Source organism: Vitis riparia, chromosome 12 (genome assembly GCF_004353265.1).
Source record: "Vitis riparia cultivar Riparia Gloire de Montpellier isolate 1030 chromosome 12, EGFV_Vit.rip_1.0, whole genome shotgun sequence".
Classification (NCBI taxonomy): Eukaryota; Viridiplantae; Streptophyta; class Magnoliopsida; order Vitales; family Vitaceae; genus Vitis; species Vitis riparia.
Window position 1 is genome coordinate 3,790,574 of NC_048442.1, and position 27,858 is coordinate 3,818,431.

At 36.4% G+C, this 27,858-nt stretch overlaps 1 protein-coding gene across 4 annotated transcripts in view; it reads right to left on the reverse strand.

The window, feature by feature from the left end:
- Positions 1 to 26,145, reverse strand: part of LOC117926990 (ATP-dependent DNA helicase Q-like 4A) — a 28,287-nt gene extending 2,142 nt beyond the window's left edge. The window contains exons 1-21 of one of the 4 annotated variants that reach the window (XM_034846338.1): positions 25,984 to 26,144; positions 24,702 to 24,869; positions 23,350 to 23,400; positions 23,068 to 23,241; positions 12,815 to 12,872; positions 12,047 to 12,475; positions 11,432 to 11,605; positions 11,233 to 11,360; positions 10,593 to 10,968; positions 10,380 to 10,511; positions 9,939 to 10,025; positions 9,715 to 9,836; positions 2,502 to 2,622; positions 2,261 to 2,412; positions 2,059 to 2,194; positions 1,179 to 1,302; positions 1,028 to 1,098; positions 835 to 903; positions 579 to 707; positions 333 to 491; positions 83 to 163 (exon numbers count right to left, since the gene is read on the reverse strand). In XM_034846338.1, coding sequence (XP_034702229.1) covers positions 83 to 163; positions 333 to 491; positions 579 to 707; positions 835 to 903; positions 1,028 to 1,098; positions 1,179 to 1,302; positions 2,059 to 2,194; positions 2,261 to 2,412; positions 2,502 to 2,622; positions 9,715 to 9,836; positions 9,939 to 10,025; positions 10,380 to 10,511; positions 10,593 to 10,968; positions 11,233 to 11,360; positions 11,432 to 11,605; positions 12,047 to 12,475; positions 12,815 to 12,872; positions 23,068 to 23,241; positions 23,350 to 23,372 — 2,745 coding nt within the window. In that variant the 5' untranslated portion in view covers positions 23,373 to 23,400; positions 24,702 to 24,869; positions 25,984 to 26,144. Of the gene's footprint in view, positions 1 to 82; positions 164 to 332; positions 492 to 578; positions 708 to 834; positions 904 to 1,027; positions 1,099 to 1,178; positions 1,303 to 2,058; positions 2,195 to 2,260; positions 2,413 to 2,501; positions 2,623 to 9,714; positions 9,837 to 9,938; positions 10,026 to 10,379; positions 10,512 to 10,592; positions 10,969 to 11,232; positions 11,361 to 11,431; positions 11,606 to 12,046; positions 12,476 to 12,814; positions 12,873 to 23,067; positions 23,242 to 23,349; positions 23,401 to 24,701; positions 24,870 to 25,983 lie in introns of all 4 variants that reach the window. The other 3 variants (XM_034846340.1, XM_034846339.1, XM_034846337.1) reach the window with 3 other exon arrangements.
- Between the last annotated feature and the right edge of the window lie 1,713 nt (positions 26,146 to 27,858).

A 27,858-nucleotide genomic window follows, 5' to 3' on the forward strand; every position in this document is an offset into this window, starting at 1 on the left:
TCAAATTAGACAAGTACAGATGAGGTTGAAGAAAAACAAGAAAAGAGAACACAAGGTGCATATTTCCACTTTTGGACCATACATATTGGCTTAAGGAACCCCTATACACTTCCAAGATATGAGATGATGAGAACTGCTCTCGTGTTAACTTCACCAACTCGACCTGCATGGAATACAATACAAAAATGAATTGATAGGCAATACCAATGCATGATTGCATAATTATTATGTGAAACAATTATAAATCTATATTAATGGCAAACAACCGTAACGAAAAAAAGAATATATATATATATATATATATGAACTATAAAGTGAGGATGATTCCAAACCAGCTGTTTTGCAATCTCGGTAACATCCTTCTCAACAAAACTTTTAATCTTCAAACAATTGTCACAAGTCTTTTTGCAGTGGGCCGAATCAAATTTTTCTCCAAAATGTACGAGTTGTAGGAGACGCCGGCAATCAACATCATTTTCACAATAACTTACCTGAAAACATTCAACTCAGTGACTCAACTGGCATTCTATTTGCATCAAGAGGGTAAAGACTCAAAGACAAGAAGTTTTTATAAGTACCATGCGCAGAAGATTTTCAGTATTGGTTTCCAATATCCTTCCTGAACTCGCCATATTTGAACGATTTTGTCCAGATGCCAATGGACTTTGCTCTACTACTCCTTGAGTGATCATATGCTTCACTCGGATCTGCAGTAGAATATGAAAATTTAAGAGGTAAAATAAAGAAATATTAAGATATGAATATATGCATGACAACCATAATCAATGTCCAATTACAAAAATAAGATACAATACTAATACCAGTGTAACGTACATAATCACTGTAACTATAATACAGCACACAAGATGAACGCTGACCATCTCTACCAGCACGGCCACACTCCTGGGTCATGAGAGAATATGGTGAAACTATAAAACCATTGAGTGAAAACTAAGTACTCGATCAACAATAGGAATATTTTATAAGAACAATTTGTAAAGATGGTAAAATCATTTTCACAAATTACCTGATGATACCCTTCAATTGATTTTGGAAGAGAATGATGAATGACAAAGCGGACATCTGGTTTGTTGATACCTGTAATGAGTCTAGTGACTATGTCAATACATGGTTGTCATCAGCTACCAAGTCAGGAAAATAGTAATAATCAATGATACCCATTCCAAAAGCCACAGTTGCGCAAATTATATTAATCTCATCTTTACTCCATTGCTTCTGAATGAAGGCACGTCGAGCTGGATCCATGGAACCGTGATAAAATGCTGCTTTGTGTCCACATTCCTGAACAGAAGAAAAACAGAAACTCTCTTAAGGAATCCAAAGGGTTTCACTTAAACAATAATTTTGTAATGAATTTTAGTTGATCAAAACTCAGTATCAGTTTCAATGTCAAAAACATACTAAACAAAGGTCAGCAAAAAAAAAAAAAAAAAAGGTGCCTCCCCATTTTTAGGTGCATTTTCTAACAAACTATGTCTTCCTTATCTGAAAATTAATTAGCTATGCTACAAAAGAATTGAGAGGAACTTTGCATTTTTCTTGTTTTTTATTTTTTTAGCTAAGCAGGTATATTTATAATGTATTAAAAGAGACGCTACAAGAAGAGCTACAACAAGCACCAAATTACACGGGATATACAAAGGGCACCAAGTGAAAGATTAGAAAAAAGAAATTTCTACATATATCCAACATCCAAAAGTTCCAAGACATGCACTTCCTCGATGATTTGCAACTACATTTCACCGTTTTCTAAATTGATATTCATAACATATCGATAACCCTAATAAGTCCAACATCTCCATATTTTTAGAACCCAAGTCTGATGGTCAATATCAACATTTCTTACATTTTCAAGAAGATCAAAGAAAAATCCGATCAAACTTACAACAAGAAACTTGCTTTTTAGAGAAATTATAGCAATATCTGACAGATTTATGCCAGAGGATTAGGAATACTCTGAATAATATATGTTATCACATCTTTAAGACATACAAGACAACTCTCCTTCTATATCAAGATGACGAAAAAGAGACAAACCTGTAACCTTTCAGCAACTTTTTCACAGTCCAGTCTTGAAAGACAATAAATAATTCCACATTCATCAAAATGATTTTCTCTAATGAACTTGTCAATGTCATCCAGACACTTTCTTGTCTTGGGGAGAACAGAATACCTGCAATGTTCACGGTAAGTGATAATCTTAACATTTTATCACAGCATATCTTTATTCAACACTTACCATAAATTTGGGCGGTTGAAACTTTGCCGAAAAATAATGCAATTAACAAGACCAAGGGCTTGCACTACATCTTCTTTTACACTGGCTGTTGCAGTAGCAGTTAAAGCTAAAACTGGAGTATTTGGGAATTTTTGTTTCAAGATACCAAGACCCTGGACATTTTACAATATACAATTAACACTCTGCAAAAAAAAAAAAAACATCCATGGAGTGAACTCCAGAAGATTGAGATAGTCATCACCTGATAATCTGGTCGGAAGTCATGCCCCCACTGACTTACACAATGGGCTTCATCAATAACAATCCTAGAAAGCAATTCACGAGCATGCAAATTGTCCAAGTTTCGCATTAGGACATCACTTCTGCACTCAGATGAATAAGGCTCTAAGAAATTTAAAACCAAATATTTATTGAAGAAATATCAGCTGTGCAAGAGCATATTACATGATCATGCATTCAAGTTGTTTCGCTTACGGACATACTGATCATGTTAATACAATATCATTGTTAGTGGGGTGATGGGGGAAAGCCTTTTAAAGTTTATTCAAAGAGGAATGGGAAGACCTAAGTAATCTTTAAGTAGGATTAATATTAATTAGAATTGAATTAGGATTGGTATTTCTTGAAGTCTAATTAGGATTAACTAGTTGAGTTATAATATAATTAGAATTTGAGTCATGATAGGTTATTAAAATCTTAGTAAACTTTGGATGTTATAATTAGAATTAAAATCTTAATAGACTTTGAATTTCTTAAAGAAGCCTATAAATAGGCTAATCAATATAAATCAAAGGGATGAATTGATATTAATAATATTATATTTTCTTTCATTGCAAGGCTGCAACCCTCAATGGTGAGACTCCATTGATTTTCCTCTAGGTAAGACTTCTACAAGGCCTTAGTGAGACTCTAAGGTTTTCCATTTTTTTTTCATTGTTTCTTCTTTCTCTCTATTTCTCATCTTATAAGTTTCTCTATCATAAAATTTATTCCTTGTTGCTCTCCTTACAGCCTAAAAATAAAACCCTAGTCCACCTACCCTTGATTGTAGGCAACCATCCTAGGGTTGTCCTACATCAATTTTGGTATCAAAGCCAAAGTTCTTGGCTTGAAGGCATATGCAATTAAGGAGCAAAGGCCCAAATTTTTAGGGGAGTTTGGATTTTCAGATGAACTTTCCTTGAGGAAAGAAAGAAGGAGATTCAATTTTAGAAAGGGCTTAAAAACTATTTAAAGGAGAATGAACTGTTAGGCCCTAATATACAAGACCTTTCATCAGGATGAGCAAGATAAATTCAGCAAAAGAAGGGCTAAAGATCTTAAACTTTTTATCGAAGAGACATTACAACTTAGGTTTTTTTTTTTTTTTTTTTGATAGATAAAGAGAATAATATTAAACGGAAAGAGGAAACACCAAAATAGTGCCCTCTAAGTATACAGAGAGTATACAAAAGCAGCTCAAAGGCTCGAAACCAAGAGAGGAGGAAATAAACAACAACCCTTACCCTTACTTAGAGCCTAGCCGCTCAAAAAAGCTAACAAGAGAAGGACTCAAAAGTATAAACACCCTAACCCAAGACCAAAGATGTCAAAGGACAGCTTTGCTGTCCACACTTCTTTCCTTATTTTAGCCCATAATTGTTTCCTTATTTCTCCATTTATTATCCTGTACAGTTAACATACATTATTTGACAGATTATAGTTTACATGTATAGGGCTAGAATCATGCGGGAATTTATTTGCTTTTATTTGCTTTCCATGTATAGCATCCTTGTAAAGTCTATATATATTATACAAAACTCAAGGCCAAGGTATTCAGCCATTCACACAATATTTTGACATGGTATCAAAGCTTGTGTTCTGAACCTACAGTTTACACACTTTCTAGTTTTTTTCTTTGGGTTTTCTCGGATTTAGCCCTAGGGGCTCTCGGACTCTAGCCCAGCTTTTGTAGTTGTGACAACACATCTGTGGAGTGATCTTAGAGTTTTCTTTAGGTTTCTTCGCTTCTAGGCTCTTGCAAATCTTCGATTATTTGGAGGTTTGTTATCAGATTTAGGCTCTTTGACGATGTTTTTTTTTGTTTCCTAGGCTATTTCTGTCTTTGTAATGTCTGGAGAATATTCTATTGTTCGTTTCAATGGCAAAAACTATCTTAGTTGGGAGTTTTAGTTTAAGATGTTTGTGAAAAGTAAGAAGCAAGACAGAGTCTCTAAGTCATCTACGGAATCTGAGTACCGGACGATGTCTCTTGCTTGTTCTAAAATCATTTGGCTTCGAGGTTTGCTTGCGGAGTTAGATTTTTCTGAGACCGATCCTACACCTCTACATGCTGATAATACAAGTGTTATTCAGATCATGACCAATCCTGTCTATCATGAGCGCACAAAGCATATTGAAGTGAACTGTCACTCTATCCGTGCAACCTTTGAAACTCGTATTATCACTCTTCCACATATTTCCATTGACTTACAAATTGCCGATATCTTCACCAAGGCTCTCCCTCGTCATCGACATTGCTTACTAAGTAGCAAATTGATGCTGGTTGATCAACCTGCATCAATTTGAGGGGGGCTGTCAAAGGACAGCTTTGCTGTCCACACTTCTTTCCTTATTTTAGGCCACAATTGTTTCCTTATTTTTCCATTTATTATTCTATACAGTTAGCATACATTATTTGACAGATTATAGTTTACATGTATAGGGCTAGAATCATGCGGGAATTTATTTGCTTTTATTTGCTATCAATGTATAGCATCCTTGTAAAGTCTATATATAATATACAAAACTCAAGGTCAAGGTATTCGGCCATTCACACAATATGTTGACAAAAGATTACATACAAAAGAATATTTCAGCCTTTGAAGCGAAAGCTCCTCATTCCCAAAAGCTAACAAATTTCTTTCCTTCCAGACTGACCAAAATATACATAAGGGGGCCATTTGTCAAGCCTTTTCACGGGTCTTCCCCACAAACGTTCCATGCCACCCAATGAGAGTTTCCTTTACTGAACCAGAGAGAACCCAAGTCACACAAAAAATGGAGAAAAGAAGATTCCACAATGCCCGCATCTTTACACAATAAAGTAAAAGGTGATCCATCGTTTCTACTTTAGAAAGGCATAGAAAACACCTATTTGTCAAAAAGTACCCCCTCCTCTGGAGTTGCTCCAAAGTTAAGATTTTACCCTAGGAAGCCTCCCAAGCAAAGAATGCTACCTTAGGAGGTACATTCGCCCTCCAAATACTACCACAAGGGAACAAAGAAGAACCTCTAGGCTCCAGAATAGAATTAAGCGACTTGATTGAGAAAGCTCCACTCTTAGATGTTGTCCACACCACTTTATCCTCGTCCTCCCTTTGCACCCTAAAGGCTTGGATTTTAAGCATAAAACGCTCCACCATCTCAATCATTAAACGCCATTGAGAAAAGAGGGGTCCAACCATTCCTTACACCGTCTGGGTTCCAAACATCCGATACCCAAGTGTCTTTAGCCAAGGAGATGGCAAATAATGAAGGGAATGACTCACAAAGAGGCTCATCTCCACACCACTTGTCCTTCTAGAATCTCACTCTTCTACCACAACCCACGCAGTAGGCTAAACTGCTATTCATACACAACCACTCCTTTCTAATTGATTTCCAAAGCCTGACATCATACCTCCCGCTTACAGCCCAAGTACACCATTCTCCCTCCTCTACACCATATTTGTGACTGATAACTTGCTTCCACAAAGCCTCACTTTCAATGGCAAAGCACCAATTCCACTTACTCAAAAGAGCTTTATTCAACAAAGCTAAATTTCTCACACCCAAACTACCTTTCTTTCTTTCCAAACAAACCAAGTTCCACCAAACAAGATATGGCCTCTACACAAGAGCTCCTCCACCCCATAGAAAATCCCTCTGAATCTTCTCCAACCTCAACCTTACTTTTCTGGGCATATAAAAGAGAGACATGAAGTAAATAGGCATGCTAGAGAGAGTGCTTCGGATTAGGGTGAGTCTTCCTCCTTTTGATATATACTGTCACTTCCACATTGCAAGCCTTTTTCAAAACCTCTCTTCAACTCCATCCCAAACCACCTCTGATTTGAAGGGTGCCCCCAAAGGTAGACCCAAATAACAGGAAGGCAGACCACCCACTTTACAACTCAACTCCAAGGCCAAATCCTCTATATCATGCACCCTCCCCACCGGGATAAGCTTGCTCTTCTCCAAATTAACTCTCAACCCTGAGCAAGCCTCAAACCATATGAGAAGCCAGCTTATATGTGTCAACTAATCATGAGACTCCTCACAAAACACCAAAGTGTCATCCGCAAACAGCAAGTATGAGATCAATATCCCCTCACCTCCCCGGCCTCTCACCCTCCACCCTGATAAAAAGCCCCCACTAATAGCCCTTCTCAAAAAAGCAACTAAACACCTCCATGGTTATCACAAACAGATAAGGGGAGAGAGGGTCTCCTTGTCTCAAGCCCTCGAACTTTGGAAAAAAACGGAGGGAGAGCCATTTATAAGAATAGAAAATCTCACAATAGAGATGCACCACTCTATCTACTTAATCCATCTCTCCCCAAAGCCCATTTTTTTAAGCATTGCCAATAAGAACTTCCAACTGACATGATCATAGACCTTTTCTATATCCAACTTGCACAGCATACCCCCTTGATTGCTTTTCAACCTAGAATCCACAGCCTCATTTGCAATCAAAATTGCATCTAGAATTTATGTACCCTTCACAAAGGCATTTTGGGGTTCCGAAATCACTTTCCTCATAACCTTCTTGATTCTATTTGCCAACACCTTGGCCAACTACTTGTAAAGGCTTCCCACAAGGTTAATTGGCCTGAACTCTTTCAAATCTTCTGCACCTCCCTTCTTTGGGACTAAAACCAAGAAGGTGGCATTTAGAGACTTTACAAATCTGCCCCTTTCATGAAATTCTCTAAAAAAATCCATAATCTCAACCTTCACCACATCCCAACAAAAAAACCAAAAAGCCATGGTAAAACCATCCGGCCCCGGGGCTTTGTCCTTGCTTAGATCTGATAGAGCTGCAAACACATCTTCTTCTGAAAAAGGAATCTCCAACCCCTCAACCTCACTGCTAACTAACCCCATAAAGGGCAACCCGTTGATACAAGGAAGCCATCCCTTTTCTTCTGAATACAACTTTTGAAACGCCCCCACCACACTGTTTTTTAAATTATTCTCCTTCGAGTGCCAACAACCATTCACTTTCAACTTGGACAGCCAGTTTCTTCTACTGTGAGCATTCGCCATCCTATGAAAAAATCTGGTATTATTGTCCCCCTCCTTTAGCCACAACACCCAAGACTTATAAGACTCCCTCGCCTCTTTTCTTGCTTCACACTCTTCTAGATTTAAAGTTGAACATTTCTCCTTTTCATCCCAATACACAACCTACCTGAGAGCTTCACCCTTTTTAGTCTCAATGAGACCAAACTCTTCTTTATTCCAATTCTTCAAAAAAAATTTTAAGGCCCTCAATTTTGCATCTAAGATAAAGCTGGATGTCCCTGTAAAATTTAAACTCTCCCACCACGTCTTCATCTTATCTTTGAAACCCTCCTCCTCCAACCACATATTCTCAAATTTGAAAGGAGAAGGTCCCCTCTTCAAACCTCCTCCTTCTAGGAGGACGGGGAAGTGATCAGAGACTGGTTTGGGAAGAATTCCCTGCACGGCCCTATTGAAAAGGATATCCCAGTTGTCTGTCACTAAAAACCGGTCAAGCCTAGACTGGGCTTGGTTATTCAAGCCGCCTCTCCATGTAAACGGGCATCCCATCAAAGGAAAATCCCTCAACTCCAAATCCTCTACCACTTCTGAGAATCTCCTCATTGAAGCAGTAAGCCCTCCCCCCCTACTACGCTCCTCTGGAAACCTTACCAAATTGAAATCCCCTCCCACACACCATGGGTCACTCTATAAACTTTTTATTGACCCAAGTTCCTCCCAGAAATCCTCTCTATCTCTACTGCAGACCAGCCCATACACTTCAGTGAACACCCACACTATATACCGTCCACGCAATTTTTGAATCGGCACGAAATTAAGAAAACCCTTTCCTCCAAATCAACCAACTCCACCAATCTATTATCCCAAAACACCAGAATACCACCAGTTGCACCCCTAGAATTGACTGCTCTCCAGTGTGGATGTCTTTCCACCCCTAGACTACGAACAAGCCCCATAGTCATTTCTTTAATTTTAGTTTCCTGTAAACAAACCACGTCCACTCTTTGGGATTTGATGACTGACTTAATGATCTTCCTTTTATCTCTATCATTAGCTCCTCTAACATTCCACGATAAAATTCTTATCTTCAATTACACCCTGATCCAAAAGCCCCTCCAAAAATACCCATGCTAGAACACATTTTAGCTTTTTTATAGCTTACAGTTCACTCCAGCTTCTTGAGTTCCCTATTGGATTTTGAAGGTTTTAAACTCGTCTTCCTAGACACCATTCCTTACCCTTTTGATCAATTCTCCCCTTCATCCTCCTTAAGAGGTACAAAATGACCTCTTCAAAACCTTTCGTCGGCACACCCAGGCAACGACTGAACTTCGCAAGACAGCTTGAACTCCACCCTTAGATTCTTAATCATCCCTGTTGAGTTCTAGAGGAGTTCAATTAAATAACTAAAAGAAATCAATTCTGAGAACAGGGAAAAACCCTTTTCAGTTTCCAGAGGAACATATACGGGGAGTGAATACTTCATTGAATTTTTTCATTTTGGGTTTTCTCAACAGCTCTCATTTCTCAAATTTTCAGCCAAAACACTCAAAATGTATGTTGCTAAACTCCTATTTAACATGCATAACCTGTCACATCTCAAGAAGTTTACCATCTTGAGAAAAAAAGTCTTTCTGCATCATGGCAAAAAAAGAAAAAAACAACCATATACAGCACAGGAGAACTTGATACAAACTCCCTATTCTATCTCATACACAAATTTCACAAAACACTCACATCCTTGACCATACGGTTAAAAGGCTTCTACATACTGTACAAAGCATATAAACAGCTTGGTGAAAAGCCCAACAGAAACTATTTTTCAATTACTCCTTGCTTGATTAGCTGCTGAGTGAATAGGGTCAGAAACACTCTCCCCAAAAGCTACTTCTATACACATGACTATGTTACTATAAAATGTTTTTTTTTTTTTTTTTTTACTTTTTTTCTCTAATTAATTATAACTTATTTTTAGGGTCATGCATATCAAAATTCATAATTGATCTGTATTAATTATTGATGATCACATCTATTCCTGGCAATTTTTTAATGACCTCAAAGCAATACTGATCAGAAAATGTGCCATTACAATGTAAAAACGTTCAATCAATAATTTTTTATCAGACATTCAAGGAAAATTGAGCACAAAAATACTACTGATGCAAGAGCTTGTATTTGCAACTCACTTAGCAACTTTCTCTGGAGTTGCATACAATAGCTTGTATTTGCAAGAGCTGAGTTCTCTAAGGATCTCCTGTTGTTCATTCCACTCCATGCTGGCACTTAAGTAAGCAGCAGGTATGTTGGCCTACAGGTTAACCCAAAAGAGAGGAAGAACGAATGTTATCAAAACTCAGATAAACAAATACAATAAAAGCTAGACTAGAGTCAATTACATAGTATATGTTACCTGCAATAGATGCATTATTTGATCTTGAATTAGTGAGACAAGAGGAGAAATTACCAGGGTAATCCCTGGAGAAATAAGAGCAGGCAGCTGCAATATAACGGAACTCAAATGAGTAAGATCATCACTTGTACAGGAGTAATCACAAAAACCTTCAGTTCATTGCATTATTGATTAACCAACTCCTAGATATATGATAAAGAAAAAAAAATATGGTCAGTTCCAGAAAAGTTGTGTAGCAGGAACTTGAATTTTGCAACTGAAAAATCACGAACTGGAGTAGCAAATTGAGATGCAAAATGAAAACTGATGCCAGTAAGCAATTTCAGGAACCTCTGCAACCATAACCCTCTAACTTTATTAATGAAGAGTTCTTCAGTTCATACAGAATCATATCAAGGCTTAAAAAAAAGGAACCACCATAATGGTTAAATATTCTCTTACCTGATATGTCAGACTCTTTCCTCCTCCAGTGGGCATTAGAACAAAAACATCATATCCACTCATTGTAGCATTGATGACCTCTCTTTGATTGGGGCGGAATGAGTGGTTTCCAAAAACTTTCTTGTTGTTGGCCTGAAAACGGGACCAGTGAGTGTAACAATCAGAAGTACATGCAATGTAAATAGATTTTCAAACATCAATGCAGATGAGCACCTCCAGCTTCTTTGTCCATGGGAAGTTCCCACTACTCCACTTCTTGTCACTTGAGCCTTCAATATAGTTCACTTCGATTAACTTTGGGATATATGGTTCCCTCTCTAGAGGATATGGCGTAACACCAAACCTATCTATAGAAGAGAATGAAACTGATGATGTATTCCACTTCTCATAGTTGCCTGACTCATTATGTAAATGCACCTGGGCATCAAATCTCATGGGATCAATCCCAACTGCAGTTGCTGGAGGGGTTTGAAATTGAGCCCAAGGAGTGGCGGTGGATGCAGAAAAATTTGAATTTTTCCTTTCTTCATCAACAGAAACCAAATGTAGATGTATCTCAAGCTGCTGAATTTGCTTATTCAGGTGCAATCTAACAATGAACATATACAGGCAAGAGGGAAAACAATCTGTTAAGTTTCTGGTTGTTATATATCTATGCCCACAACAAAACACAACTACACAGTAATAAAGTAATGTATCCATTCCACAAGATCTGATGTAGCCAGAATTCCTTCTGTCCTATTCTTTTCCTTTTCTTGTTTCCACGAATATTTATTCTTACTTGCTAAACACCAAAAAGGGAAAGGCAAAAAAACCAAACTAGTGAGGAAGAGAAGAGAGGAGTCCTACAAACCTATCTTGGCGAAGCTTCTCTACCTGCACTGATGTAAGGTCAACATTGTCAAGAAGTTCATTTGATATGACAATTAGCATGTCCTTCAATTCCTGTAAATGATTTGCAGCTTCTGGGCAAAGCCCTAGCTGTATAAAGTGCGGGAATCAGACATATTAGATGGCATCACAATAGAACAGAATGCAAGAATCACATATACCTTAAAGCCATGACTGCAGTTTGAGCATAATTCCAAAGGGAGAAATGTTTCCTCATGCTTTGCGATATTAACTGTGCTTAAAGTTGGAGTAACAGGTGGAAGCTTAGAAATTGATGGTTGAGGTGTGCAAGTTGATTGGTAGTGCTCCATAACTATTTGGTCCACATCAATATCCTGAAATCCAAAGTCAGTGCAGGAATCAGGCACACAAATCAACACTTAACATGCAAAAGCACATCATGAAGCATGACCTAGATGAAAGAAAATGCCTGTCACAGTTCAAAAATTCATCTTTACCCCAAAGTTGGCTAAATAGAGTTAATAACTTGAATTGAGTAGAAAATTTTATGCCTTGTATAGCTGAAAAAGAACAACAAAATGAATGCAATAACAAAAGATGGAATTCCATTTTCAGACACGTATTGAATGCATTAACAAAATCATCAGATTTAATGCATTAATTAATATGATTTTCAGAAAACTAACGACATGGCAAAAACTAAAAGTTTGAAGTTGACTTAAGAACTTGAAGAGTTCAGACCCGGAACTTGGCAAATTCTAGTTAACAGAGCTTCAGATCGATATTTGCTGTTTTACAAAAATGGCATGAATTACCTCAAGTATGTCATCGTCATCTGTGCCATTAGGAAAAGCACCCACCAACTCTTTCACTTGGCCAGTATGCACATTACGTGTTCCAGATGATTGGCCCACAACTTGTGTATGAGAATTATAAAGCATTGATGGTTTGGTCTCATTTTGCCCACCTCCCCGTCCAGCATTTGCAGCACAAGCACTACCTGACCGAAAAGAGTTGCCCCTGCAACTTGCAGTCTCACTATAGCTGGAATTGGTTTCACCCAAATTTTGATGTGGTAGATTATGTTCCAAACATTGATTATTCGTGTTGTGTGAGCTCTGTAAATTACATTTTCTAACATCCCGGGGAAATTCAACACTAGCATCCTTAAGTAATAGTGCCATTTTTCCAGGTTTTGAATAATTCCTGGAGGACAGCTTAAGACTGGAAAGGGCACCCCATGCCTGCAAAAAGTTTTCCAATCAAAAGTGTCTTAACAAAAAAAATAAAAATAAAAATAAATAAATAAAAATAAAATAAATAGAAACTTCTCTCTGAATGTGCATAAAATGGAAAAACAGGTCAAAGAAAAATGAAGTTAACGTAGTTAAATGTAAACTAAAAGCAAGATCAAGATTCTTCAAGTCTAAGCAACATAGTTCTCTGTAATAATCAGAAAATAGAGAAGAAAGGGAAGAGCAAGTGTCCCCCACTAAAGGAAAGATTAACCGATAAACCCCTAATGTGAGACTTAGGATATAACAAAAAAATACAACCTCATGACACCTATCTAAATTAGTTACCTTTTCAACTTGCAGACTCTGCAATCTTTGAATATGCTGAATTTGACATATCATCGGCCTAAAAAAATTAGCAACTATATTAGAACACATTTGAATAGACTCAAATATCATTCCATTTTGAGCAATGTGCACTTTAATAGATATAAATATCATGTCATTTTGATCAATATGCATTCATCTGAATTTACCATGAGTAAGGAAATTATTCAAACCTGAAGGGTAATTTTTTTTTTTCTGGGTAACATTTTTAGTTTTTGGTCCCTGATAGACTCAAACCTGGAACATCCCACATCCCCACCGCTACCCCTTTTGTACTTGCACCAAGCCTCAATGGCAAACTTCACAGGCAATAATGAATAACAAGGACATTCTCAAAAATTAAGAACAACAGACTAGATAAAATAATGATTTTCCAAGGGAAATATCATTAAGTCAAAAATAAAAAGGTTCCAGGAAGGACTAGCTGTTCTTTAAGCCAAACAAAAGAAATGATCACGAGGAAACAAATCAAAGTAGCTCACAGAAATGTGAACCTTCAAAACCATGACTACCAGCAAGCAGATCAGAGACTCATAAATTGTCAGGGTGGAGTGAGTCCCCAGTAAATGTCTCTGCAACAATGCTCCTCTGTTAGTCAATAAAGCCACAACCCAGTCAGTGGACCCAGTTATCCAAGGAAAAGAGCAGCTCATCCCTCCCAAGGAATTTAAAATATTCCAAATCTTCATGCTCCCCACTTCCCATGACAATCACAGGATAACAGTGGTTGCCTCCCTTTCCACCCGTAAGTTACAAATTCCCATACATTATGCCTCTATCAAGCCTTCCAGCAAGGTAAAAACTCAGCCTAAATTTCCAATCAAAAACCCTCGGGCCTAGAAAAATCCCTTATCGTTCCATTATAGTGATCTAGTAACACCGCTCAAATTACCAACAGGCCATGGTTTCCCAATGAACATCCATTGAAGTAATCAAGATGCTCCAAAGGAGAAGACTCCCATACTTATAACCATGGAAGAAAATATCGCGATATTTCGGCGATATATCGCCGAAATATCGTGTATCGATGGACAGCGACACGATATTTCACGGAGAAATATCGCTGGACCGATATTTCAGAATAAATCGTGGAAAATCGCCGATTTCTCGCGATAAATCGGCGATTTTGGCGATAAATCGGCGATTTTTCACGATATATCGCCTGGTCAACGCGGGTCAAACGAAGTCAACCCCGCTACAGTACAGTCAACGCGCTACAGTGCCCCCGCTACAGTGCTCCACAGTGCCCCCGCTACAGTAGCTTCCCATAATCCCATTTGCTGCCGAGGGGATTTGAACCCCAAACCAAAAGGTTTGGGGTTCAACCACTTACCGTTTGGGCTAACTAGCCCCTTGATATATAATGTGCAAAACATATATATATACTTAAACTCAGTATGAAAATATTAAAAGAATATTTTAAAAAGCAAATTAATTATAATTAAATACAAGATCTTTTAATTAATTACCAAAAATATAAAAATTATATAATTTTCTTCATAATGTTTTTAATATCATTAATAATTAATTAAATATTAAAAAAATTATATATATATCATAATTTATTTTATATTGTTTAATACAATTGAATTAAATGGATCATATTTTAATATTAATATATATTTTAAAATTAGACATATTATAATCAAATATCATAATATTATGTGTAATTTAATAATAAATATACACTTATAAAATTCATATTTTTATTGATACATACGATATTATTATCAAATATAATAAATCATGATATACATATATCAAAATTTTCAATAAAATAACTTTAGAATGTCTATTATACTTCTAATTATATTATTATGAGGTTTTCTTTACATTTTTATGAGTTTTTAACAATTTTAAGCTTATCAATATTTTTTTCCAAAATATCCGCCGATATATCTCCGATATATCCGATATATCCGTAAAATCGAAGTACCGATATATCCGTGATTACCGATATTTTCATCCTTGCTTATAACCTCATTCTAATTCCTACTGCTGATTCCCTGTAGATACCTCGGTCAATCCAACAAAATCACCTAAAGAAAAAAAGGCATGGATACTTACCATACCATCTTATCAATGGGAATCCTGTAAAACCTCTCAAAGCAATGGGCATTATCTATATCCGCTCTAGGAGGAATCCAAGACAAATCCAAGACAACCTAGCCTGTTTTGCAAAATTCCAAGCCATAGGACAATTTTGAACTAGATTATCCATTGTCTCAAGAATATATAAACAGAGAACAGAACTCTCTAGATTAAATGCTTTGAAGAGCATACTTTTTCTGTAACCAGCTATAGACATTAAGCGTTTTACCAGCCACTCACCAGTAAAGTGTCTAACCTTGAAGGAATTCTAAACTTTCAACACCATTAATCTGAAAAAAGTTAAACTTTCAATACTATTAATCTGAAAAAAGATAAGGTGACCATTCACTCTTAAAATAAGCATGGAAAAAGAACTAAGATGAATCCAGAGATAATCAACAGATCTCTGGATCAAGAGATAATCCAGAACCTCTATTGTTTTGTTATGCAAATAACATATGTGACTACTTTGAGGGGTGGAGCCTTCAGAAGGCAACTATACAAGCAACAAGCAATACAGTAGGATGTGGTTGATGTCATAACTGGGTTGAGACAATTACAGGTTTAGTTGAGAGAACCTCAGACTGAACAGACTTGGAGGAAGAGGAACCAAAGTCCAGAATCTCTTATTTGGAAACAACAAAGAGGTAAAAAAAGGTGCAAAGTAACAGCCAAGATAAATCATCAAGTTTCCCGATTTAATAAATTACACAAAAAATCAAAGTTTGGAAGGGGAATGCTGAAACTAGCAGATATTAAAAGCTTAATAATAAATAATAGAATGTTGTATTTTGATTCCACAAAGTATTTATATAATGAAAATTTGCTAGTGTTGAATCAAAATGATTTGCTTCTGTATTGGGTTAGTAACCAGTGTCGTATTTCAAATTATTTTCAGTGCTAAAATCTGTAATTAAAAGAAAAAAGAAAAACCTTAATATTCTATACCAATTGAGTAATTTAATATAATTATTCTCACATAAAACTTCCATGTACTTGTCAGCAAATTTAATTTTCATTCTGTATATTATACACTTGTCATGTTTGTATCCATAAATTAATAAACAGTGTGTTATTATTGTAACTATTAGCATCCTCAAAGTTTCATTTCGAATGGTAGTGTTTCAATAATGATTATCATCATTTCTTTCTAAAAAAATTCAATATCAATACTTTTCTTTTTTTATAGGCTTCGATACCTATAATTTGCTCATATTCCCATCAATTAATCCTTGCTTTTGTGCAAGTCAAAATGCTTCAAAGTTTTCTGATCAATGTCAATTTTTACCCCTGCCCCCCCACCACCCCCCCCCCCCCCCCCCCCCCCCAAAAAAAAAAAAAAACACATTTGACAACCAGAAAACAAGTGTTTTCGAAGAATATTTTTTAGTTGTTTTCAATATTTTTTTTTAGGGTTGTTTTAAAAAATAATCATACAAATATGAAAATTGATTAAAAATAAAGCACTACAAATAAAAGTTATTTTTAAAATATATTTAAAGACATAGAAAATAGGTTAAAAACATTTCAAGTTCAAACAAACATTTGTTCTACAAAACAATAAAAAACAGTTATCAAATAGGGCCCTAATTTTTTGAACTATTCCTAAATTGAATGAGAGTACTCTCACTTGAACTCCACATCATCAAAAGACCCATGTAGGACTAAATTGATATTTGGATATCATCACTCAAGAGAAAAACAAGCCCTAACAACAAGGGAGACACTTCCAACCTTTAATAATGAGACATAGTCACAGAAGAATCAGCAAGCAAACACAATTTGAATCCTAAAAGGAATGTTAATAGCCAAAGGATAAGGTGAAACATGGTCTAACAAATGGTTTGACCAAACAATATGTGGCAATGACCAAGTGAAATGGGCCAAGTGAAAATGACATGATAGAAACTATTGAATGGAGACTTTGAGCATGATGCATGAAATGAAGTGAGGCTTGTAAAGCATTCTATACAAAATTTGTCTCATAAAAATTTTAAATCTTCATGCACCCTAACAACTAATGCCTACTCCAATTCATGGCAAGATCCAAGGGATCCCAAGATTTTTTAGGACTCAATGTCAATTTTTCTTAATTAAGGTGTTGGAAAACTATTATCCTCGATAGAAGAGGGAATGATATGAGAACCTTGAATTGCCAGCTAAAGCAAGGGCTAAAGGAAGTAGTATGCTTCAAAAGTGGGCCAATTATTGCCTTAGTCTTCTAAATGGAATAAGGGGCAAATCAATCTTAAGAGAATCTCCTTCCACAAGTCGAGTGCTAATCGGCCACCTTCCACACGTCAAGTGTTTAATTGTTGACTAATTATCCTTTTAATATTAAGAGAATCTCCTTGTTCTTTGCTATTCAGGCAACCTTGGCCTATGCCTTGTGCACCTCAGTCTACCCTTTTGTTAAGAACCATCAATAATATTTTTGTTTGCCTATCATAAAAATTAGAGAATCTTCTAAAATCTACTTATTATAATCTGATCTATAAATAAGCCTCCTTTCAAAATAGAGAAGACCTTTTGGCAATTTGTTTTAGAGAGCCTTTGGAGACTTGTTTGGAGTGAGTCTAGGAAAACTTTAGAGGATCCTCTACCAATACATTATAAAGAATACCCAAGGATGTTTTAAGCCAAGGGGCACAAAGATGGTCTAATAAGTATCCCAAGTTAGAGGCCTATCAAAAAACAAAGTATCATAAGTTAGAGATGTAAACAATGGTTTAAAACTATCCTTAAACCTAGGTTGCTAGAGACATGAGAAACAGTTGAAAGCTCCTTTTTTTTTTTTTGATAAGTAAAAGCATAGAAAGATATCATATATAAAGGGAGCCCAAAGGCCAACCCAAAGCATATAGGAAGTATATAACAAGCGCCTAAAGGCAACAATAAAAAAGAAAAGGGGATACAAAAAATCTCACCTACCCTCATGTAAAACCTAACCAATCAAAAAAGTTAATTTAAGGTAAAGGTCTTGCATTTATAAACAACTTAGTCCAAGACTAAAAGCTACAAACAAAAGAGTTCTTCATCATATGAATCAAAAGCTCCTCATCATCAAAGGCAATCCTATCTCTTTCCTTCCACACCATCCAAAAGAGACAAAAGGAAGCCGCCATCCAAATCTTCTTACGCTTCTTGCCCACAAATGAGTCATACCAACCAAGGAGAATCTCTCTAACCAACCATGAAAGAACCCATGTCACACCAAATAGAGCAAATAATAACTCCTGCAAAACCCTAGTCTTAGTGCAATGGATTAGAATGTGATCAATAGACTCTTCTTGAGCAAGACAAAGGAAACATCTATTAGCTAGGGACCACCCCCTCCTCTTTAGTCGATCCAAAGTAAAAACTTTACTCTAGAAAGCTTCCCAAGCAAAAAAAACCCACTTTGGAAGGAACACAAGGGCTCAAAATAATTCTCCTTGGAAACATGACTATGTTTCCAAGCTCCAATGCACCATAAAGGGACTTAACATAAAATTTCCCATCTTTAGTCTTTTTCCATAGCACTCTATCCTCCAAATCTGCACTTACCCTCTTCCCTTATATAGTCAAAAGGAGTTGTTCCACCAAGTCCACCTCCTAATCATTAAAAGGCCTAGAGAAACAAAGGTTCTGACCCCCCACCCCCCCACCCCACCCACGCCTTTTTTTAAGCTGCCAAGGCATGCAAAGAGGGGAAAGAAACACACGAAGCATCGTCACCGCACCATTTATCCTACCAAAATCTCACTCTTCTACAATTCCCCCATAGAAAACACAATATTGTTACTCAATAAAGATCCTTCCTTCTTGATATCCTTTCATAACCCCACTCCATACCCCTCCCTCACTTCTCAAATACACCATCCCGCTTCTTCTAACCCAAAGTTTCTACTAATAACTTGCTTCCAAAGAGCCCCTCTTTCTTCCACAAAGTGTCAACTCCATTTATACAAGACGACCTTATTAAGAGTGGAAAGGCATCTAACACCCAAGTCACCCTTACTTTTATCTAGCATACAACCGCCCACTTTACAAGATGAAGCTTTCGTTCCAAAGGAGTCCCCTCCCAAAGAAAGTCCCTTTGGATCTGCTCTAATCTCAATCTAACCACTCCAAGCATGTGCAATAGTGACCTGAAGTAAATGGGCATACTAGACAAAGTGCTCTAAAATGAGAGTGATTCTCTCTCCTTTAAATATAAATTGTTTTTTCCACATGGCTAACCTCTTATGAAACCTCTCCACCACATCCCAAACTACCACAAATTTATGTGGTGCACCCAAGGGAAGCCCCAAGTAGGAGGAGGGAAGTGCCCCACCTTGCAATTGAGCTCAAGGCCAAAACCTTCAAATTCTCTACCCTCCCCACCGGTAAAATCACAATTTTGTCCAAATTATTTCTCAAACCTAAGATGGCTTTCAACTACATTAGCAACCAACTCAACTAAGCCATCTGATCTTGAGAAGCCTTGCAAAATACAAACATCGGTAAACAGAAAATGAGTGATTTGAGCTTCATCTCCACCCTTCCCCTTTACCCAACATCCTATCAAAAATCTCTCAGTCACTAATAGATAGGGCGATAAAAGATTCCCTTGCCTCAATCCCATAATGATGTGAAAGAAACCTGATGGAGTGCCATTAACCAAAACAGATAACATCACAGTAGAAATGCACCACCCTATCCAGCCTGCCCACTTCTCCTTGAAACTCATTTTTTGCATCACCAAGAGCAAAAAATTTCAACTTAAGTAATCATACGCCTTCTCTATATCAAGCTTGCACAACACTCCCTTCTCATTGCTTTTCAACAAAGTATCTATAGCCTCATTAGCGATGAACACAACATCAAGGATTTGTCTTCTCTCAACGAAAGCATTTTGGGATCAATACACCACCTTACCTACCACCTTCTTTAGCCTTGTAGCTAACACCTTTGCCAACAACTTGTACAAGCCTCCCACCAAACTAATAGGTTTGAAGTCCCTAAGGTCTTCAACCTCTCCTTTTTTTACGACTAAAACCAGGAATGTAACATTCAAGCTCCATACAAATCTTCCATACTCATGGAATTCTCTTAAGAATCCCATAACCTAGTCTTTCATGAACTCTGAACTAAATTGCCAGAACGCTAAGGAGTATCCATCCATGCCAAGTGCTTTGTCCCCGCTCAGTTTTTAAAAGGCGACGACTACCTCTTCCACAAAGAAAGCCTTCTCCAACTTGGCAGCATCCTCACCTCCAATTCTTTCAAAATCCAACCCATTCAAACTTGGATGCCAATCACCAGGTTTCATCAAACAGATTCTAGAAAGCACTAACCACACCCCCTAAATCTCATGCTCTTCTGATAAGTAGGTTCCATTACTTTTAATCTTGGCCAGATAATTCCCACTTCTATGAGAGTTAGCCATCCTATGGAAGAAGCCAGTGTTCCTATCACCTTCCCGAAGCCACACTTCTCTAGATTTGCATCCAAGAAACTTCTCTAGTTAAAAGGTCCTCATAATCCCCTCTCTATTGCCACCCTTGATAGTCACTTTAATCTCCCTCAAGTTGAGGATTCTTATCCATCTAGTCATCTCAATAGTGAAGGCTACATCATTAATCTAACATCAAAATATTATCTTCACACTGCATCTATGCCTATATTAGCTCCCCCTACAAAAGAACATTAAAATAAAGCATACTTCCAACTACCCCTTTAATCCCCAAGTTCTCCACAAATACTTCCATGCATACCAAAGCCCATATCCAAGGACCCATGACATTCCTCAAAAAATTACAACAGTTCTTCTTGCAAACAAATCAACAAAGAAGTAGTCCTGACCTCCCCTCTTTTATTCAAAAATCTTGATTAGAAACCCCTTTCGATCCCTCACAAAATGTCTTTTTGGTATTCTTTTAGAACTAACAAAGTAGCAAAACAAGAGGAGACTAGGAAGCTTGGATTCAACCAACCACCATAGTCACTCCCAACTAGAGTTAGCAATGAAATGAATTTTCTATTACCCAAGAATTTATTTACCCTAATAAACATTGTATTCTTATTGTCACTAAACTAAATCAAATTAAGAGCCAGCAAATACACTGTATTTTCTTGTGAAACCCACCTCTCTACAACAAATCTCTCCCCATCAATAATAGAAAAGGAAAAAAAAAATCGAAGTAAGAAAGAAAACCCAAGATTTGAATTGAAACATTCATCCTTCTATTATAAAACCAAATTTCTTCTAAAACCATCTTCTTTGTGTAACTCAAAACACTTCACTCTTCATGCTCAGCAACTCCTTTCTTTTTTTTCTTTTTTTTTTTTCCTTTTTTTCAAAATAGAAACAAACATCTTCATGCATCAATCAATTGATAAATACAAGGACAAGCAACCTTCAAAGATGTACAAAATTTGGCTAGAAAGTAACCAAGTAACTAGATCCACAAAAACTAGCCCAACCCCAAAAGGAGAAAACCAACATAAATATAGTAAAGAAACATTAGAAATTCAAGGTGGAAGGAGATCTCCAACAAAGGAGGCCAACTGCTTTGCTCCTTGGTTGGCTAATTAATCTCCAACTTGGTTATCTGAACAAGGAACCTAAGAGAAGGAACAACCCAACTCACTAATAACATCTATGATTTTATGAATCTAGTTGTCAAACTTTCAGAAGCCTCTTTCTCTACTAGTCACCCAAGATACAATAGCAAAATCTCCCTCTATAGTTAGATTGGATAGGCATAAAGCTTTGGCTTGTAGCAAAACCCCTGATAATGTCAATATCTCCACATTGATAGTCAACCCTAATTCTGTATGCTGAGATTAAGCTTTGAATATTGTACCAAAATAATTTCTAATGAGACCTCCAATGCCTATCTAATCAAGGCTATCCAAAGAACATTCATTAAAATTTAGCTTTATCGGACCCACTAAAAAGGGTAAACAATCAATCATAAATTTCTTCTTTAACCTATTTGAATATCAAGCACTCTTCCAATCTAGCATTAAAAGATACAAAGGAATATCCGCAAGAGGCTTAGTGACCAAGGCCCATAGGGCGGGGAAAAAAACAAATCAAGTTCCAGATGGCATCGTAAAATCTCCATTTATCCTAAAAAATTTGTGCATTCCTCTCCAACCATATCAAAGAATAAAGCAACCACTTACCAAAGACTCTTCCCTTTTGGTAAGCTTCCAAATCCCTTAAAGGATACTCCTAACATCCCTACTATGCCTCTAGGAGAAACCCATTTAAGATTGGACAAGCAGACCAATCCATGCCAAAATACTAATGCAATGGGACAATGAAGAAAAAGATGATCGGCTGATTCACAACTCTTCAACCACCATCCTCCAGTAGCCAATTTTTACAATTTGTAATCAACCCAAATATTGATAAATCTTGCATGGAGCACTAAAATAGAAAGTGTAGGACCTCAGGCACTACCAACTCTCCTAAAAGCAATTGTTGTTAGGAAAGGCGCATACCCTAGCCTTATAGTGCATTCACCCAAACGCCCACGGTGAACACAAGGGGAGTTGATGGACGCGGCCAACCCTCTAATTTGCCAACAGAAAGGTCCATCTTTTTTCCAATAACGTTTTTCCCTATAAGGAATCAAACTTGGAACCTACCACATCTTCACCTCAATCCTTCACCACTTGAGCCAAGCCTCAAGTGTAAAATAGAAAATTCATCAAACAAGAACTATCGACTCTAGGTCATTTCTAGCAATCAGCTTAAAATTCCAAGTAATAAGTTTCAAATTCAAGAGGAGCATAACACAAGCATCCTATGAAGCACTTCAAATATAAGACCATTAGACTCAGACTGTTTTTGGTGACGAGGATAAACACATAAAACTAGCAAAGACCATTAGAAATGTGATCAAGTTGAGAGAGCAAATATTATATTCCCTCTAGTATAAGAATAAATATGTGACTATCGATCGTTGAAATTGGTGTCGATGGGGATATTTTTTATGCAGTAGATTCTATATTCCAATAGCCACTCAACCTAGCTTTTCCACTAATAAATTAGATGAAAAGGCATATTCTTGGAACAAACATAAAGCTATACTTCCATATCCAAAAGAAGGATGTTATTATAAGTAAGACATATAAGAGTTACGTACCTCACACCCATTTCTTTGATGGTACAAGGTCTCTGTGTCGATAAGGAGAAAAGAAAATTTGAACCCAAGAACTTATTTGGGCTTAAGAAATTATCATGTGCATTGGCATGTTGAGACCAATTAACTTTAGGGCATTTTTCATCAGAAGTAAAACCTTCACCCAAATTGCTACCACTGCATATAAACCACAAATACTTAACCAGACAAGATAGGGAAAACAAAAGAATGAAATTTAAAAAAAAAACAAAATAACAAATCAAAATCAGATAGTTACTCTCTTACCCCATATGCTTTTCCTTTGTCATTAGTTAACATATTTGCTTAACTCCTGCCCTACAAAAGTACAAAGTAAAAGGAAATGAAGGAAAAATCTTTCCTTATAAATGGTGCATAAACTAAACTAGACAGTTGTTGCTCCATGTCAGAGCAATTCTACAAAAGTAACTCTTAGTCGATTCAAATATATATTTTAATTCTGCTGAATGCAATAAATGCCAAACAAAAATTGTAGGAATGGATATTACATCTCATGGTTCCATCATGAAACTCCTATGCAAGCGATGGGAATTTATCTGTATTAATAGGATGCTTCTCAACAGTTTATATTCACAGAGGTCATCTAATCTTTTTACAAGCTAAACAATGCTGTCCTGTTCAAAAGAACACATAAAAATACAATATTCACATTGTAAAAAAATTTACAACTTTTTTGAGAAATAGACATTGATTTCATTGATTTTTATTTCCTTCAAAGTTTCTACAGGAATCAGTGTTAAAGATGTACTCACCCTTTTGTAATACACTTTACATCATATATGCCCAAACACACATCTCTTGTGGGCCTATCAAATAAAAATGTTTCTAACAGTTATGTTGTGCCCAAAGAAAATACTCCATATGTACTGGATTCCTGCTAGAGTGCATGTTACACTTTATCTTTGAAGCTTCATCTCTCACCTTCACACCAGAAGCTGAAGTGTTTCACATTAACAAGACAAACCAGACCTGATAATGTCCCTCTCCATCGCAATCTCACTTTTTTCCTCACATCTTTCTGTAAAGCTAGAGTAAACATACAAAGACCTATGTCTCTGTATCTATGTGTCAGCATTGATGTTATTGAGATTACTCAAATTTAGTTACAGGATTGTTCAGATATTTATTTGGTATCAACACAATTCAAGTCCTAAATCTACAAATGATAATTCGCTTTTCAAACTTCTCTTAAATTAACATTAGACCAAATGGCTGTGTTAATGGAATGGCATTGGTGGAACAAGCAAACATACTAATAATCTTGAAGAGAAGTATGAAGAATGCAAAGACCCAAACAAGCTTACTCAATGTGTCAAGATATAAAATAAGATAAAATGCACCTGACAAACAGCAAATGTCAAATGGAAAACCGCAAGAGAGGCGAGGAAATATCAAAAGATTCAGAACAGATTGAGCATTAAGAAGTCACAACAGTCCAATAAAAGTTTAATCCAAGGTAACAGCACGTCAGCATCAATTAATCATCACAAATTTTGAACTTAATAGTAGAGACAATCACTTTTATCAGGTAGACCATTAAACACTTGAGGATTCAGGAAGCATAGCCAACTAGGAGCAATTAGAATGATATATCTCACTTTCTACCCCAAAGCATGATGTTGGACTCATGTAGTATCTTTAACCAACTCCAGAGACATCAACTCCTCCCATCATAAACTGAACACTTGATCAGTATCATAGGAAAGCCAAACCTCGTGTTTCATGAATTTTGTGTAATCTAGCATCCGATTTTGACTTCTTGTATTCTGATTTATTTTCCAAGAAAGTCATTAATCCATATAAGAATGAACTTTGAAGAATGCAAGAATCCTAAGAAGCAGAGTTTAACTCCATCAAGGCATAAGACAAACAACTGCATTCAAAAAAGAAATTGGAAGAAAGATACTATTTTACTGAATAACAGTAGTCCCCTGCAACCAACCAATTTTGCAATAACTCATAACTAATTAAACTTGGGCTCCTAGGAGGACTGAATTTCAACATAGAGAAAAAAGGTTCACAATAAACAGGCATTTTGCAGAAGTTTTTGACAAACAGTTTATGAAACTCTCCTTCAAGAACAAAAATATTTTTTATTATTTTCCCACGCTTTCTCAGCAACCAAAGAAGCACAAGCAAACGACTCCAATTTCCCAAATACATATATTCCATTTCCTGTTAATTAAATTGAAAAATCAGTTATTTTGTATTCTTTTCTCACACTTGCCCGGCAACCAAACAGAGCACAAGCAATCACTCCAATCCCCCAAAATATACACATTCATTTCCCATTATTTAATTGAAAAATACTATATTTTGTATGCATTCCCCACAAGTCCCCAGCAACCATACCGAACACAAGAAAATCACTCCCAATACCCCAAAGTACACAAATCCCATTTCTCATTTATTAGATTGAAAGTCATTTTATTCTCCGTCCTTCTCCCACCATTTCTCACCAACCAAACAGAGCACAAGAAAACAACCCCAACCCCCCAAAACACATGCACTCCATTTCACTAACACTTCATGAACAACCCCTGGATTTCCAATGGCAACGCTGGAAAAATGAAGAACAATAGAAACCTAAAAAAGTGAACAAACCGTCAAAAAATCCAAACATCACGTCATAAATCAATAACACTACAAAACATTCAGAAAAAAGAAACCCTAGAAACGATTCAGACAGCAGCTACAGAGATTGAAACTCCCAAAAATAATGAAATTTCACATCAATACATTTTTAAAATATAAAATATTAAAATAAAAACAAATTAAAATTAAAAAAAAAAAAAAAAAAAAAAATGAGATCATCCTAATATGGTATGGCTATGTGAGGTTGAAGAAATGCAGAAAAAAACTAGAGAGAGAAAGAGAAACCTTGGGAGGTGTACGATTAGAAAAGCCCTGGGAGGTGTACGGTTAGAAAAACCTTTGGAGTTGTACGATTGAGGTGTGGTTTACTGCTTTCATGGAAGAGAGGTGGAGGAATGTTAGAGAGAGAAGCTTCAAACTGGTAGATGGCGGGAGCCCGGCACATTCCTGAACATTTTGTTTCGCAAGCAGTGATTAGGTCACAGCCGGGGATTATAGCAACTGTGACATAAGCAGGTTTGGCCCAACCCATTGATGAATTCGGTCCAAGCCCGCAGGGCAAGGCCTTGTATTTCAAGAAACAAGCTGAAGCCCAAAGTCATGGTGGGGCTTTAGGTTTTAAACCTATTTTATTTTTATTTCAAATTTTTTAAAAACTTTTAAAATTTCTTGTTTTAGTGTTGCTGAGGTCTTGGCTGCTATTGGGAATGTGGGGATGATTGGCTTGTCATGAAACCCATTCTGGATTGGTATTATGGTCCTAGAATCGACAATCTTCTTGCACTTCTCATTGGTGGGATTCTCATTGCAATGCATACCGTTCTTTCAGTGTCATTAGCAATGGTTTCCATTGTTTATCTTGGTAGAAGTCAACTATTTATTTGAAAGAAAAAAAATATATGTTGTGGGACTCCCAAGAAGAATTTTGTAATTGAATTGATTTGAGTTTGACATTTTTTGTAGTTTTGTATTTCATTTTGGTGTTTTCATTGTCTTAAAGCGGTTGTTGTAATTCCCTCAATGAACTTCTTAATTATGTGTAGAAATTATGATTTTGAGTTTATTCATTGTCTCGTCCTCATGTAATACAAAATTTATTCTTTTTTCTTTTATATCAATAAGCTTCATAAAGTTTTTCCCTTCTAGAGTTTCTAACGAGCAAGAAATTGTTGAGTTGTGTGAAGTGTAATTTCAATGTTGGGAGAATTCTTATAGTGTTACTACTAAATAGTTAGGAGCCCATGAAAGAATTGATTAGTAATTCTACAATGAGCTCTAAATTAAAGTTTAATGGTGTTAGAGATCAAATTCTGGATGAGGAAGTTTGTCAAAAAAATTTGAGTAAAGCGATAATATCAAACTCTACCCTAAATTTTGGGATTAAGGGCTAAAGTTATGAAATGAATTCTAATCAGGGTAATGGTTGATCGAATTCAAAGAATAAATGAGCTAATTCCAAGTCTTGGCAAAATGTGGAATGTTGGAATTATGGATTGTCTAGTCACATAAAAAAGAATTGTCAATCATTGAAAAATGATGAGAACAAAAAAGACTCTACCAATGTTGCGATTGAGGAGGTATTGTTGGAAATCCAAAATTACTCCATTCCTTGGCCTTAGATTACATAAGGGGCATGCATTTATCTTAGACTACTTTAGATCTACCATAGAAAAAACTAGTGGTCATAAAAACCATAAAATACTAGATTTAGAGGTTGGAACTCAAACCTATAATCTAGATGTTCCCAGATCAATTCCAAGTCAAAGAAGTCATCAAGGAAGATTATGAAACCGTACTTAGAGAACACTATGGGGCTCGTCTACCCAATGTTTTTCCACATGATCTCTCCCTCCGTAGATGTTTGATACGAGAGAATGGTGGGCTTCTCTCTTTCCTTGAGGGTGGCTAGGGTTCTTCTTTTTGGAATCTCAAAAAATTAAATAGGAATAATGAAGCCCTAATTCCTAAGAAGGGTTTACATAGGCTTCTTTGTGGGCTTAAGTAACTTGAGTCCAAATTAGGTTTGGGTCACCTAATTTAGGCCACTTAGGTCCTAATTAATTAATTAGCCTTACTAGGCTATGATTAATTAATTAGTCAATTCCATAAAGTTAATTCATAAGATTTAATATAACCTTATGTTTTTACCAAAATGCTCTT